Source organism: Eleutherodactylus coqui, chromosome 11 (genome assembly GCF_035609145.1).
Source record: "Eleutherodactylus coqui strain aEleCoq1 chromosome 11, aEleCoq1.hap1, whole genome shotgun sequence".
Lineage (NCBI taxonomy): Eukaryota > Metazoa > Chordata > Amphibia > Anura > Eleutherodactylidae > Eleutherodactylus > Eleutherodactylus coqui.
Window position 1 is genome coordinate 93,260,784 of NC_089847.1, and position 14,994 is coordinate 93,275,777.

At 47.4% G+C, this 14,994-nt stretch overlaps 1 protein-coding gene across 1 annotated transcript in view; it reads right to left on the reverse strand.

Moving 5' to 3' along the window:
* LOC136581752 (mucin-5B-like) overlaps positions 1-14,994 on the reverse strand; it is a 99,656-nt gene that overhangs the window by 22,739 nt on the left and 61,923 nt on the right. The window contains exon 12 of the mRNA XM_066582374.1: positions 11,354-11,454. Coding sequence (XP_066438471.1) covers positions 11,354-11,454 — 101 coding nt within the window. The remainder of the gene's footprint in view (positions 1-11,353; positions 11,455-14,994) is intronic.

Sequence of the window (14,994 nt, forward strand, 5' to 3'; positions counted from 1 at the left end):
GAAGGGCTTAAATATATAAGCCCTTCCCTGCAATTCATCCAGAAATGTGTAAAAATAAAAAAAATATATATACTCACCTTGTCCCGGCAGACGGAGTTCAGCGCGGCCGGTCTGCAGTGGGTGTGAGTCAGACCTGCCCCTGACTGGCTCAGCACTGAGCCAATCAGAGGCAGGTCTCACTCACACCCATTCATGAATTCATGAATGGGTGAGTGAGAGCTGCCTCTGATTGGTGAGGCTGTCACCAATCAGAGGCAGCTCATTCAGCAGGCGGGGATTTTAAATCCCCGGCTGCTGAATACTACTCACAGCAGTTCAGGAGAACTGCCGGCCGGCCGCGGCTGAACTCCGTCTGCCGGGACAAGGTGAGTATATATTTTTTTTTACTTTTTACACATTTCTGGATGAATTTCAGGGAAGGGCTTATATTTTTAAGCCCTTCCCGAAAATTCATCCCGCGCTTGCCGGCAGCCCATTGCTTTCAATGGAGCCAGCTGTATTGCCGGCTCCATTGAATTCAATGGTCAGTGCTCGTTTAAATCGAGACGAGTACCGCGTGGTGCTCGTCTCGAGTAACGAGCATCTCGAGCACCCTAATACTCGAACGAGCATCAAGCCCGGACGAGTATGCTCGCTCATCTCTAATTATTATCCATGTATATGTCTATATAACAGTACTGTTATTACTAGATTCTTAGTTGTGTTCTTTCTCTTTGCTGTGATATGTGATACTTTGGCTACATTTATGTTTTGGTTTTTGGTGATATACATTGCTAGCTACATACCAATTATTGCAGCCAATAGTGGCTTGGTCATTGTGGTTATATATAAGGTCATCGTGAAAACAGGTACATTGTCCTTCAAGCACACATTCTCCATTGCCGCCTGTAAGCATACCTTGAGGACAAACACAACCTGAGATGCACTCAGTGCTGTACTGTGAAGTAAAAAAACAGATATTATTGTCTATAATATAAATATAACCCAAATACAGGTGTAAACTTCCAAATATTAAGTGAGTTACTGTTACTTCTACTGTTACTTCTAGGGTTGATAACATTTTTTGTTCATTAATACAATCCAAGTACTATAAAATAAAAGTAGACCTTATTACTTCCTGGTCTTGGAGTCAGGCAGGGCTAATTGGCTTTTTTCTCATTGTTTTTTTTTTTTGCCTTTTTTTCTGGATCAAAGAGGGGGGGGGGGGGTGGAAACAGGCTGAACAAGATGGGCAATGTCTCCCTTCAGCCTAACATACTATGTTACTTGTGACATTAAAGTGATATGGATATTAGATGTTGACCTCAGACCCTTGGTTAAGTGGCCTTCACATCCAGTTGGTGAAAGAAAAAAGAAGTGGCATTGCATTTCATGTACCTCAATATGAAATACATAGATTTATGCTTGTGTAATTGTGAATTGTGTACCAAGGAGGTAACCACAGCCAACCAGAGAAGCTGTCAGGGGTCTCAAAGGCTGAGGGGAAGATCAGTTCCTTTTTTGTCTAGCTCTAGCAGAGGTTTCTGATATATAACACCACTATCTTTTTTTTTGCCACTCAAGTAAATGTAGTTCTACTACTGTTTGCATTACCACAACTGACTTAACTTGACCGATCTTGAGATTGGAGGACCAGTTTCCCCATACACGGGACCCCCATTCTCAAGCTCATCGGGGGTCTCAGTGGTGAGATCCTAACTAGAGATGAGCGAACACCAAAATGTTCGGGTGTTCGTTATTCGGAACGAACTTCCCGTGATGCTCGAGGGTTCGTTTCGAACAACGAACCCCATTGAAGTCAATGGGCGACCAGAACATTTTTGTATTTCGCCGATGCTCGCTAAGGTTTTCATGTGTGAAAATCTGGGCAATTCAGGAAAGTGATGGGAATGACACAGTGACGGATAGGGCAGGCGAGGGGCTACGTGTTGGGCTGCATCTCAAGTTCACAGGTCCCACTATTAAGCCACAATACCGGCAAGAGTGGGCCCCCCCCCCCCCTCCCAACAACTTTTACTTCTGAAAAGCCCTCATTAGCATGGCATACCTTTGCTAAGCACCACACTACCTCCAACAAAGCACAATCACTGCCTGCATGACACTCCACTGACACTTCTCCTGGGTTACATGCTGCCCAACCGCCCCCCCTCCCCCCCCCACAGCGCACACCAAAGTGTCCCTGGGCAGCCTTCAGCTGCCCTCATGCCACACCACGCTCATGTCTATTTAGAATTGCGTCTGCCATGACGAGGGACCGCAGGCACACACTGCAGAGGTTGGCACGGCTAGGCAGCGACCCTCTTTAAAAGTGGCGGAGCGATAGCCCACAATGCTGTACAGAAGCAATGAGAAATAGAATCCTGTGCCACCGCCATCAGGAGCTGCACACGTGGGCATAGCAATGGGGAACCTATGTGCCACACACTATTCATTCTGTCAAGGTGTCTGCATGCCCCAGTCAGACCGGGCTTTTTAATTCATAGACACAGGCAGGTACAACTCCCTATTGTGAAGTCCCTGACGACCCACAGCATGGGTGGCTCCCTGGAACCCACCGGCGGTACACAGAAATATCCCATTGCATTGCCCAACACAGCTGAGGTAGTAATGTCGTGCTTAATGCAGGTGGGCTTCGGCCCACACTGCATGCCCCAGTCTGACTGGGGTTCTTTATAAGTGTACAGATGTAGTAAAAACTCCGTGTGCACCTACAGCATGGGTGGGTGCCAGGAAGCCACCGGCGGTACATAGAAATATCCCATTGCATTGCCCAACACAGCTGAGGTAGTAATGTTGTGCTTAACCCTTTCCAATCCAATTTGTATATGGTTTTCCTAGGGGGCTTACTCTTTTTCTGCTGTTATACAACGGCGCTATATGCTGGCTAAAGCCAGTACTGCATGAGCTGACACGTAGGATAGGCTCCGACAGCAGAGAGGCTGGCAATATACAGTAAGAGAACCCCGACGGACGTCTACCAACAACGGAGCTGTACAGCCTTAAACCCTAATGTCTTCACAGGTCACACAGTGGACTGGAAAGGGTTAATGCAGGTGGGTTTCGGCCCACACTGCATGCCCCAGTCAGACTGGGGTTCTTTACAAGTGGACACATGTAGGTTAAACTCCCTGTGGACCCACTGCCTGGGTGGGTGCCAGGAAGCCACCGGCGGTACATAGAAATATCCCATTGCATTGCCCAACACAGCTGAGGTAGTAATGTCGTGCGTAATACAGGTGGGCTTCGGCCCACACTGCATGCCCCAGTCAGACGGGTTCTTTAGAAGTGTACAGATGTATTAAAAACTCAGTGTGCACCTACAGCATGGGTGGCTCCCTGGAACCCACCAGCGGTACATAAAAATATCCCATTGCATTGCCCAACACAGCTGAGGTAACGTCAGCTGTAATGCAGGTGGCCTAAAAATTAATTTGATTACACTGTAGGCGAGAGCCCACAAAAATTGCTGTATCAACAGTACTAATGTACATCCCAAAAATTGGCCATGGCCAGCCAAGAGGGCAGGTGAAACCCATTAATCGCTTTGGTTAATGTGGCTTAAGTGGTAACTAGGCCTGGAGGCAGCCCAGTGTAACGAAAAATTGGTTCAAGTTAAAGTTCCAACGCTTTTAAGCGCATTGAAACTTATAAAAATTGTTCTGAAAAATTATTTGAGTGAGCCTTGTGGCCCTAAGAAAAATTGCCCGTTCAGCGTGATTACGTGAGGTTTCAGGAGGAGGAGCAGGAGGAGGAGGAGGAGGAATATTAGACACAGATTGATGAAGCAGAAATGTCCCCGTTTTGGATGGTGAGAGAGAACGTAGCTTCCATCCGCGGGTGCAGCCTACGTATTGCTTACGTATCGCTGCTGTCCGCTGGTGGAGAACAGAAGTCTGGGGAAATCCAGCCTTTGTTCATCTTGATGAGTGTTAGCCTGTCGGCACTGTCGGTTGACAAGCGGCTACGCTTATCTGTGATGATTCCCCCAGCCGCACTAAACACCCTCTCCGACAAGACGCTAGCCGCAGGACAAGCAAGCACCTCCAGGGCATACAGCGCTAGTTCAGGCCACATGTCCAGCTTCGACACCCAGTAGTTGTAGGGGGCAGAGGCATCACCAAGGATGGTCGTGCGATCCGCTACGTACTCCCTCACCATCCTTTTACAGTGCTCCCGCCGACTCAGCCGTGACTGGGGAGCGGTGACACAGTCTTGGTGGGGAGCCATAAAGCTGGCCAGGCCCTTAAAGACTGTTGCACTGCCTGGGATGTACATGCTGCTCGATCTACGCACATCCCCTGCTACCTTGCCCTCGGTACTGCGCCTTCTGCCACTAGCGCTGTCGGCTGGGAATTTTACCATCAGCTTGTCCGCAAGGGTCCTGTGGTATAGCAACACTCTCGAACCCCTTTCCTCTTCGGGAATCAGAGTGGGCAGGTTCTCCTTATACCGTGGATCGAGCAGTGTGTACACCCAGTAATCCGTAGTGGCCAGAATGCGTGCAACGCGAGGGTCACGAGAAAGGCATCCTAACATGAAGTCAGCCATGTGTGCCAGGGTACCTGTACGCAACACATGGCTGTCTTCACTAGGAAGATCACTTTCAGGATCCTCCTCCTCCTCCTCCTCCTCCTCCTCAGGCCATACACGCTGAAAGGATGACAGGCAATCAGCCGGTGTACCGTCAGCAGCGGCCCAAGCTGTCTCTTCCCCCTCCTCCTCATCCTCCTCATGCTCCTCCTCCTCCTCCTGTACGCGCTGAGAAATAGACAGGAGGGTGCCCTGACTATCCAGCGGCATACTGTCTTCCCCCGCCCCCGTTTCCGAGCGCAAAGCAGCTGCCTTTATGGTTTGCAGGGAATTTCTCAAGATGCATAGCAGAGGAATGGTGACGCTAATGATTGTAGCATCGCCGCTCACCACCTGGGTAGACTCCTCAAAATTACCAAGGACATGGCAGATGTCTGCCAACCAGGCCCACTCTTCTGAAAGGAATTGAGGAGGCTGACTCCCACTGCGCCGCCCATGTTGGAGTTGGTATTCCACTATTGCTCTACGCTGCTCATAGAGCCTAGCCAACATGTGGAGCGTAGAGTTCCACCGTGTGGGCACGTCGCACAGCAGTCGGTGCACTGGCAGCTTAAAGTGATGTTGCAGGGTGCGCAGGGTGGCAGCGTCCGTGTGGGACTTGCGGAAATGTGCGCAGAGCCGGCGCGCCTTTACGAGCAGGTCTGACAAGCGTGGGTAGCTTTTCAGAAACCGCTGAACCACCAAATTAAAGACGTGGGCCAGGCATGGCACGTGCGTGAGGCTGCCAAGCTGCAGAGCCGCCACCAGGTTACGCCCGTTGTCACACACGACCATGCCCGGTTGGAGGCTCAGCGGCGCAAGCCAGCGGTCGGTCTGCTGTGTCAGACCCTGCAGCAGTTCGTGGGCCGTGTGCCTCTTATCGCCTAAGCTGAGTAGTTTCAGCACGGCCTGCTGACGCTTGCCCACCGCTGTGCTGCCACACCGCGCGACACCGACTGCTGGCGACATGCTGCTGCTAACACATCTTGATTGCGAGACAGAGGAGGAGGAGGAGGAGGAGGAGGGTGCTTTAGTGGAGGAAGCATACACCTCCGCAGATACCACCACCGAGCTGGGGCCCGCAATTCTGGGGGTGGGTAGGACGTGAGCGGTCCCAGGCTCTGACTCTGTCCCAGCCTCCACTAAATTCACCCAATGTGCCGTCAGGGAGATGTAGTGGCCCTGCCCGCCTGTGCTTGTCCACGTGTCCGTAGTTAAGTGGACCGTGGCAGTAACCGCGTTGGTGAGGGCGCGCACAATGTTGCGGGAGACGTGGTCGTGCAGGGCTGGGACGGCACATCGGGAAAAGTAGTGGCGACTGGGAACTGAGTAGCGCGGGGCCGCCGCCTCCATGATACTTTTGAAGGACTCAGTTTCCACAACCCTATACGGCAGCATCTCAAGGCTGATGAATTTTGCTATGCGGACGGTTAACGTTTGAGCGTGCGGGTGCGTGGCGGCGTACTTGCGCTTGCGCTCGAACACTTGCGCAAGCGACGGCTGAACGGTGCGCTGAACTACACTGCTGGATGGGGCCGAGGACAGCGGAGATGAGGGTGTGGGTGCAGGCCATGAGGCGGTAGTGCCTGTGTCCTGAGAGGGGGGTTGCATCTCAGTGGCAGGTTGGGGCACAGGGGGAGAGGCAGGGGTGCAAACCGGAGGCGGTGAACGGCCTTCGTCCCACCTTGTGGGGTGCTTGGCCATCATATGTCTGCGCATGGTGGTGGTGGTGAGGCTGTTGGTGTTGGCTCCCCGGCTGAGCTTTGCGCAACAAAGGTTGCACACCACTGTTCGTCGGTCGTCAGGCGTCTCTGTGAAAAACTGCCAGACCTTAGAGCACCTCGGCCTCTGCAGGGTGGCATGGCGCGAGGGGGCGCTTTGGGAAACACTTGGTGGATTATTCGGTCTGGCCCTGCCTCTACCCCTGGACACCGCACTGCCTCTTGCAACCTGCCCTGCTGATGCCCTTGACTCCCCCTCTGAAGACCTGTCCTCCTGAGTAAGCGTTGCACACCAGGTGGGGTCAGTCACCTCATCGTCCTGCTGCTCTTCCTCCGAATCCTCTGTGCGCTGCTCCCTTGGACTTACTGCCCTTACTACTACCTCACTGCAAGACAACTGTGTCTGATCGTCATCATCCTCCTCACCCACAGAAAGTTGTTGAGACAGTTGGCGGAAGTCCCCAGCCTCTTCCCTCGGACCCCGGGAACTTTCGAATGGTTGGGCATCAGTGACGATAAACTCCTCTGGTGGGAGAGGAACCGCTGCTGCCCAATCTAAGCAGGGGCCCGAGAACAGTTCCTGGGAGTGTTCCCGCTCCTGAGCAGGTGTCATTGTAGTGGAGTGAGGAGGCTGGGAGGAAGGAGGAGCAGCAGACAGAGGATTCGGATTTGCAGCAGTGGACGGCGCAGAACTGCGTGTTGACGATAGGTTGCTCGAAGCACTTTCTGCCATCCAGGACAGGACCTGCTCACACTGCTCATTTTCTAATAACCGTCTCCCGCGTGGACCCATTAATTGGGCGATGAATGTGGGGACGCCAGAAACGTGCCTCTCTCCTAATCGCGCAGCAGTCGGCTGCGACACACCGGGATCAGGAGCTCGGGCTGTGCCCACACCCTGACTTGGCCCTCCGCGTCCTCGGCCGCGTCCACGTCCTCTAGGCCTACCCCTACCCCTCAGCATGCTGTATTACCAGTGATTTGATTTAACAGGCAGGAAATAAATTGGCGCAAGACTGCAGGCCAAATATAATTTTTGCCCTTTTGGGAAAACGAAAGGCCCCACTGCCTCTAGTGAATGAATAATCTAAGTTTAATAACTGTGCTGTGTCCCTGCTTATGTGTCACAGAACGTGAGGGTAGCAGAGTTATTATAACTCTGGCAGAGCAGGTATTTTTTTTCAAAATTAAGGAAAGCAAATGGCGAAGCCAGCAGTAAAGCGTAGCTGGGTGCGTATGATTTAGCAATGTTTTTCACGCAGCTCACACGTGTCCACAGGCGTTAGGACGGACAGAGGCTGGACAAATAGATTTGTTTTCACTTGTTTTTCCACCAAAAGGCAGCACTGCGTATATTCAATGAACATGAGAAGTTTAATAACTGTGCTGTGTCCCTGCTAATGTGTCACAGAACGTGAGGGTAGCAGAGTTATTATAACTCTGGCAGAGCAGGTATTTTTTTTCCCAATTAAGGAAAGCAAATGGCGAAGCCAGCAGTAAAGCGTAGCTGGGTGCGTATGATTTAGCAATGTTTTTCACGCAGCTCACACGTGTCCACAGGCGTTAGGACGGACAGAGGCTGGACAAATAGATTTGTTTTCACTTGTTTTTCCACCAAAAGGCAGCACTGCGTATATTCAATGAACATGAGAAGTTTAATAACTGTGCTGTGTCCCTGCTAATGTGTCACAGAACGTGAGGGTAGCAGAGTTATTATAACTCTGGCAGAGCAGGTATTTTTTTTCCCAATTAAGGAAAGCAAATGGCGAAGCCAGCAGTAAAGCGTAGCTGGGTGCGTATGATTTAGCAATGTTTTTCACGCAGCTCACACGTGTCCACAGGCGTTAGGACGGACAGAGGCTGGACAAATAGATTTGTTTTCAGTTTTTTCCCACCAAAAGGCAGCACTGCGTATATTCAATGAACATGAGAAGTGTAATAACTGTGCTGTGTCCCTGCTTATGTGTCACAGAACGTGAGGGTAGCAGAGTTATTATAACTCTGGCAGAGCAGGTATTTTTTTTCCCAATTAAGGAAAGCAAATGGCGAAGCCAGCAGTAAAGCGTAGCTGGGTGCGTATGATTTAGCAATGTTTTTCACGCAGCTCACATGTGTCCACAGGCGTTAGGACGGACAGAGGCTGGACAAATAGATTTGTTTTCAGTTTTTTCCCACCAAAAGGCAGCACTGCGTATATTCAATGAACATGAGAAGTTTAATAACTGTGCTGTGTCCCTGCTTATGTGTCACAGAACGTGAGGGTAGCAGAGTTATTATAACTCTGGCAGAGCAGGTATTTTTTTTCCCAATTAAGGAAAGCAAATGGCGAAGCCAGCAGTAAAGCGTAGCTGGGTGCGTATGATTTAGCAATGTTTTTCACGCAGCTCACACGTGTCCACCGCCCGTAAGGACGGACACAGGCTGGACAAATAGATTTGTTTCCACTTGTTTTTCCACCAAAAGGCAGCACTGCGTATATTCTATGAATAATAACTGTGTTGTGGCCCTGCCTATACAATTCTTTCCCTGCAGTATCAATGGAGGGTGGAATGCTCTGCAGAGGCGATTTTGAGAAGTCCAAAAAAAATGCAGCACAGCTAACAGCAGCCTGGACAGTACTGCACACGGATAAATATGGCCCTAGAAAGGACCGCTGAGGTTCTTGAAGGCTACACGCACTCCTAACACTCTCCCTGCCTATGCAGCACTTCTGTCCCTAATGCCAGGTGCAACGCTCTGCAGAGCCGATTTTGAGAAAAAAAAAATTCCACTGCTAACAGCAGCCAACACACAGCTATCAGTGGCCCTAATAAGGACCTTTGGGGGGTCTTGAAGCCTACACTAACTACCAATTCTTTCCCTACAGCAGCTCCGGTATAAACAGCACTGTCCCTCATCTAACTCACACCGCATCTGAGGCGAGCCGCGGGAGGGGCCGACTTTTATATTAGGCGAACACCTGATCTCGCCAGCCACTCACAGCAGGGGGGTGGTATAGGGCTTAAACGTTGCAGGGGGAAGTTGTAATGCCTTCCCTGTCTTTCAATTGGCCAGAAAAGCGCGCTAACGTCTCAGGGAAGGAAGTGAAAGTAACCAGAACACCGCATGGTGTTCGTTACGAATAACGAACATCCCGAACACCCTAATATTCGCACGAATATCAAGCTCGGACGAACGCGTTCGCTCATCTCTAATCCTAACCAATCATCAAGTTATCTCCTAACCTTTTTAAGAACCAGTAAACCATTTTCCTGTTTGTGTTCCAGAGATCATAACTTTTACAATTTTTAGTCAGTGTAGCTGTATGAAACCTTGCTTTAGCGGGATAAGTTCTAGTTTTATAGGTAGTAATTTACCAAACATACAATTTATTGAACAACTTTTATGAAGATTGTGAAGGCTGGGGCAATGGAATAAAAAATCTATTTCACCATTGTTTTTGGAATTTATTTTTACAGTGTGAACCATTTTGTAAAAATATTATGTTACCTTTATTCTGTGCCTCGTTATGATTACAACACCAAATGTATATAGATTTTACCATGTTTTACTACTTTTGCACAACATAAACACTTTCTTTTATGTACAAATAGTCCCCTACTTGCAAACTTTCGAGTTATAAGCGTCGCTAGATACGAACAAAATTCTCCTGCAGTATGATATAATGCCATAGCATTGCCTCATACTGTACAGTAATAGGACAGGCATTCTATCAAGCTATGCCATGGACACGGCTTGATAGGTTCTCTGCCTAGGCAGCCCTGGGGCCTTTCAAAAGGCCCCCGGCTGCCATGGCAACTGTACGGCAGCCTGCGATCATATTACAGGGGGCAGTGCAGGACCCCTGAACATCAGGTGCCGTCTATTTCTTACAGCCGACACCCGCCCGCAACAACTCCGATAAGCTGCGTCGCTCATCGGAGCTGTTAACCCTTTAAATGCTGTCAGCTGTTGCAGGTGGGTGTCGGCTGTAAGAAATAGCTGGAAGCCACGTTGTATGGAGTGGGGTCAACTCACGATCTCCCTCCATACACACATTTGCACTTTCACTTACGGACAGGCTCCTGTTCGTAAGTGGGGGACTATCTGTATAATCACTTTCCAAGATCATAGCATGCTTTTTTTTTTATCAACAGAGTTGTATGAGGGGCTGTTTCTTGTAGGATGACTTGTAGTTTACAGAAAACAGCTATTTTGGCATTGTTTTTTTTTCTTTTACAGAGTTCACTGTGCTGGAAATTTTGTGTAATATTTTATAGTATGGGTTATTATAGATGTGATTGATATCAATTATGTGTAATCTCTTTGTGTCTTTTTATTTTTTCAATATTTAAATAATTGTGTAAGGGGAAAAATGTAGTTTAATTTTTTCTGAAAAATCACTTATATGCCATGGGCAGCAAAGACTGCAGCATCTGAGGAGTTAAATATACTCATCTTCTCCCTCCTTTTCTGTAGAAAAAAAGACTATCATATGAGATAGTCAGAGAGCAAATATGTTTTCTGATTGATAAGGAGGGGGGTGATAACATGAACACAAATCATTATCCTTCTTCTGGGACAGCTGGACAGGCAAGAGTCTCAAAGATCATTCACTGCTGCTTGCTCATCCCTCTTCCACCCACCTGCTCTGCACACAGACTGAAGTGATAGCTATAAATTCAGTATTCCTACTCTCACTTCACAAGGTTGTAGCTCCAGTTTCACCATGGCTGCAGCCACATTTTTGGTCTAATTTTAAAGCCAAGTTTCTTGACGTGGTTGTATCCACAATAGAAACTGAACTACAGTCATTTTAAATAGAACAAGCTCTGTTCCTTCAAAACCATATTGCCCTTATCCTGTTAAATGAATAGAGCTTGAGGTAATCAGTAGGATGGCTAAAGGGTAACAAGCACTAGACCCTCTTATCAGGGGTGGTCAAACTAGACACCATAATGGGTGATTGATGTATAATCCCTTTGTAATCACATCAATAGAGGTATATGGTTTTTTTTTTCTTACAAAACAATTGTTGCATTTCAAAAATTGCATTTCTGATGATGGCCTTATTATATACTCACACAGTCTACATCTAAATTTTGACAGCTTTTTAGACACTCAATTCCCTGAGATCCTGGAGGTTCCTCAGAACAGTTAAAGTAGACCATGGGTAGGGTACAATCTACAATATAACAATAATATATTAGAAAGTGTATCTTTAGAAATTATAGTAGTAATAATTATTATCATTAAATCATATCCATATCTCTTGGCAAAAAAGAAGAAATTTGGCTTTCGGTTGATTTTCTAAAACTCCCCAAAATTCTTACTTAACTGGGGTACTACAGTGTGGAGAGCTCAGGTCATCTTGCTTACTGCTTTTGTATGTATCTAAAAACCTCAGAACCATTCTGGAGTGGGGTCATGTTATTTTCTCTACAAGATAATACTACCTTTGTTAGATATTACAGAATAAAGCAAAAGGGGTATTTCTTTTAACTTCAGAGGAAGTAGGTAGGAAGAACCCTAGGTAGTACAGGAAATGGCACCTACAATTAACCTGTGTATAGATGATTCTTTCATTTACTCTAATAATTTGTAGTTATTATAGGATTTGGCCGAGGTCAGCAAAGGATTATTTATGGTTTGGAAATATTTTTCAGGGGCTGAGTTTGAAGAATTTGTGTCACCAAGGCCACCCTCACACACGCGTTCACAAAACCCCGTGCTCAAGCTGTTTTTTTTTAGCACGTTACAGTGTTTTTATTGCATACCTTTATTGTGATTGATGCGTTAAAAAGCGCTAAAACGTGCGAAAGTAGAGCAAACAACGCTCTAAAATCACGGGGTTAGAAATGCTGTGTTCGATTGCTGGTCTATGAAGCCTCATTGAAACGCCACGGTAAAAGCGGGCTGTGTGAGAGCAGCCTAAGAGCCAGCAGTTTGAGAAAAACACTTATATTTTTACATGTCAGTGCCCCTATCCACATAGTACGTGTTAGGGTTGCTGCTGGGATCTGTTGTACTACATAGGTTTTCAGCAGCACAGCCCCACAGGTGTAGAATGATTGTGCTCATATATATACCAACTCCTTTGCTAGAGGCTGCTACTCTTTCTCCTTAGTTTGAGCAGTGTCATCCTCCTACGTCTCTGTGCAGGTTCTGTTCCGTCTGAACTTGGTCATGCTTCTATGTTTCTATTCTAGTATGTTCTGGTGTGAACAGTGTCATGCTCCTGTGTGTCTGTGCAGGTTCTGTTCCATGTGAACTGCGTCATGCTACTGTGTTTCTATTCTGGTATGTTTGAACAGTGTTATGCTCCTGCATGTCTGTGCATGTTCTTTTCCTTGTGAACTGTGTCATTCTTCTGCATGTCTGTGCAGCCTTCTGTATCTTCTGTGCTTGTTCTGTATTTCCAGTGTGAACAGTGTTTGTTCCTGAAGTGTCTGTGCAGTGTTCAGGATGTTCAGTGTGAACAGTGTCATGCTTCTGCATGTCTGTGGCTCTCGGTACGTGTGGTGTGATCTGTGTCCTGCTGTGGGTCCTGTATCATCTAGAACGAGGTAGTTCCCTATGTTACAGCACGGGGTTTTTCCTGTCAGGATGATCTCCTCGCATTGCAGGCAGGTTTTCCTGGGGTTAGTTGTCTCGTTAGTGTAGGGACCCACGAGACAATGAGGACCCTTGAAGTCTGGCTTGTGGGCCTAAGTATCTTGGCCAAAATACGAACTAACACCTTATACATTCTATAGTTATCCCATATGGCTATGTGTGCAGGTATGCAGTTGAGGGCTTTGAGCATGATTCATTAAAAATTATGGGAGTTTGTAAACACACAGTATTATAATGATCGGATGTCAACATAATTTGGCATGTTGTATGTTATTTGTATGTTAGATTTGATTATTGTTCTTACTTGTTGTTTGCAGTTTACTGTAGTCACAGCGTAGCTTCCCATTGTGGCAAACACTGTAAAAGAAATACAGTGTCACTTGCACCATTTTCCAGTTAATATATATAAAATATAGAGAAAAAGCTTTTTTATAGTCTTCATTAAGCTATTTTTACACTGGTGTCATCAAAGAGCAACAAAGACCAGAGATAAAAGAAGTAACAGAAGTGAAAATAGAGCCCTATATCCTGGCGCTGAATTCAAAGTCAACAAAGTTACCATATGTTAACCCCCGGCCAAAACCTAAGAGAAATTAAATCACTTAACCAAGGACCCTATCACACTTACTGAACCAAACAAGAGCTTTGAAGGGAGTATCAGGTGATACTCTCTTCAGACTGTGGCCTACTATGTGTTGGGAGGCGCGGCCTAAAGTTACAGTTGGCATCCTGGGCCCATTTAGGCCTCCATATAAACTCAGCCCTTTAACTCCCCTCTTTTTCTATCACTCTAGAGCTTTTGGGTGCTCTCTTTGGGGAGAGACTATACCATCTCCTGACCCACTAGCCCCCTAGGTGTCTCCACACACTTTTTGGGTGCTCTTCTTAAGGAGACATGACACCCCTCCTCATCCATGTGTACCAGGCCTCTCACCAGCTAAGCCAGAAACCTAATGCACACTAATGAGGGGCAAACATCCGAAACAGCTGTCTGCGTATGGTTTTCTGGTTTGGTTTCCTATTCCCAATCAATAAAAAGTCACATTGATTTGAAGGAATGCTGCCATCCGATAGGTGGCGCTGCAGAGGAATTTTTCCATCTTACTTATATGTATAAATTAAACCAGAGGAGCTTGCATGGCCTTATAAGTCTCCTCACTCACCTTCTAGGTGTCCCCACACCCTTTTGAGTGCTCTCCTTGAGAAGAGACTATACTATTGCCTGACCTACTCACTCCCTAGTTGTCTCCACATACTTTTTGGGTGCTCTCCTTAAGGAGACACGACACCCCTCCTGACCCATATGTCTAGACCTCAAGTCCCACTTCACACTCTACGATAGGTGCAGTATTTTTATCTCTTGTTTAGAAGGAAAACAACAGGTAGACATAGTGCAATGAATTCCCAACTAGTTAAAAGGCTCTGTGAGACTGTTTATTCTTACTTACAAATGGCAATCAACTTGATGAATATAACATTCAAATCAAGTCCCTTGGAAACTTGTCCTCCAGTGCCTGACTCATGTTTCGCTTGTAGCCCTGTTTCTTCCGGGACATAACTTCTGATTCCACAGGTCGCTATAGATAAGGCTTTTTATAGTCATTGTTCTGACAGAGCTGTTTCATGGTTCCTGGCCCTCATCAATACAGAGCAGGATACACTCATAAGTTCAGTCCAACCCTAAAGGCCACTTCATATTCATTAGGGACTCCCTTGCTGGGGTCCCTATCAGTATTGCAAACTTATGTGTCTCTAATAGAGATGAGCGAGCACGCTCAGTTAAGGCAGTTACTCGAGCATTGCTCTTCTCGAGTAACTGCATACTCGTCCAAGCAGATGCAGGGGGCGGCGGGGTGGAGCGGGGGGGGGGGGGGGAGGGGTAGAGAGAGATCTCCCTCACTCTCCCTCCTGCTCCCCCCCGCCCCCTTCCCCCCAGCATCTGCTCAGTTACTCGAGAAGAGCGATGCTCGTTTGAGTAACTGCCGTAACCAAGCGTGCTCGCTCATCTCTGGAAGAATTGACACTTTGTTGAAGGTAAAGACTAGTCACACCAAATATTGATTTGATTTACATTTCTCTTCTGTTCATTCACTTTGCATTTTGTTAATTG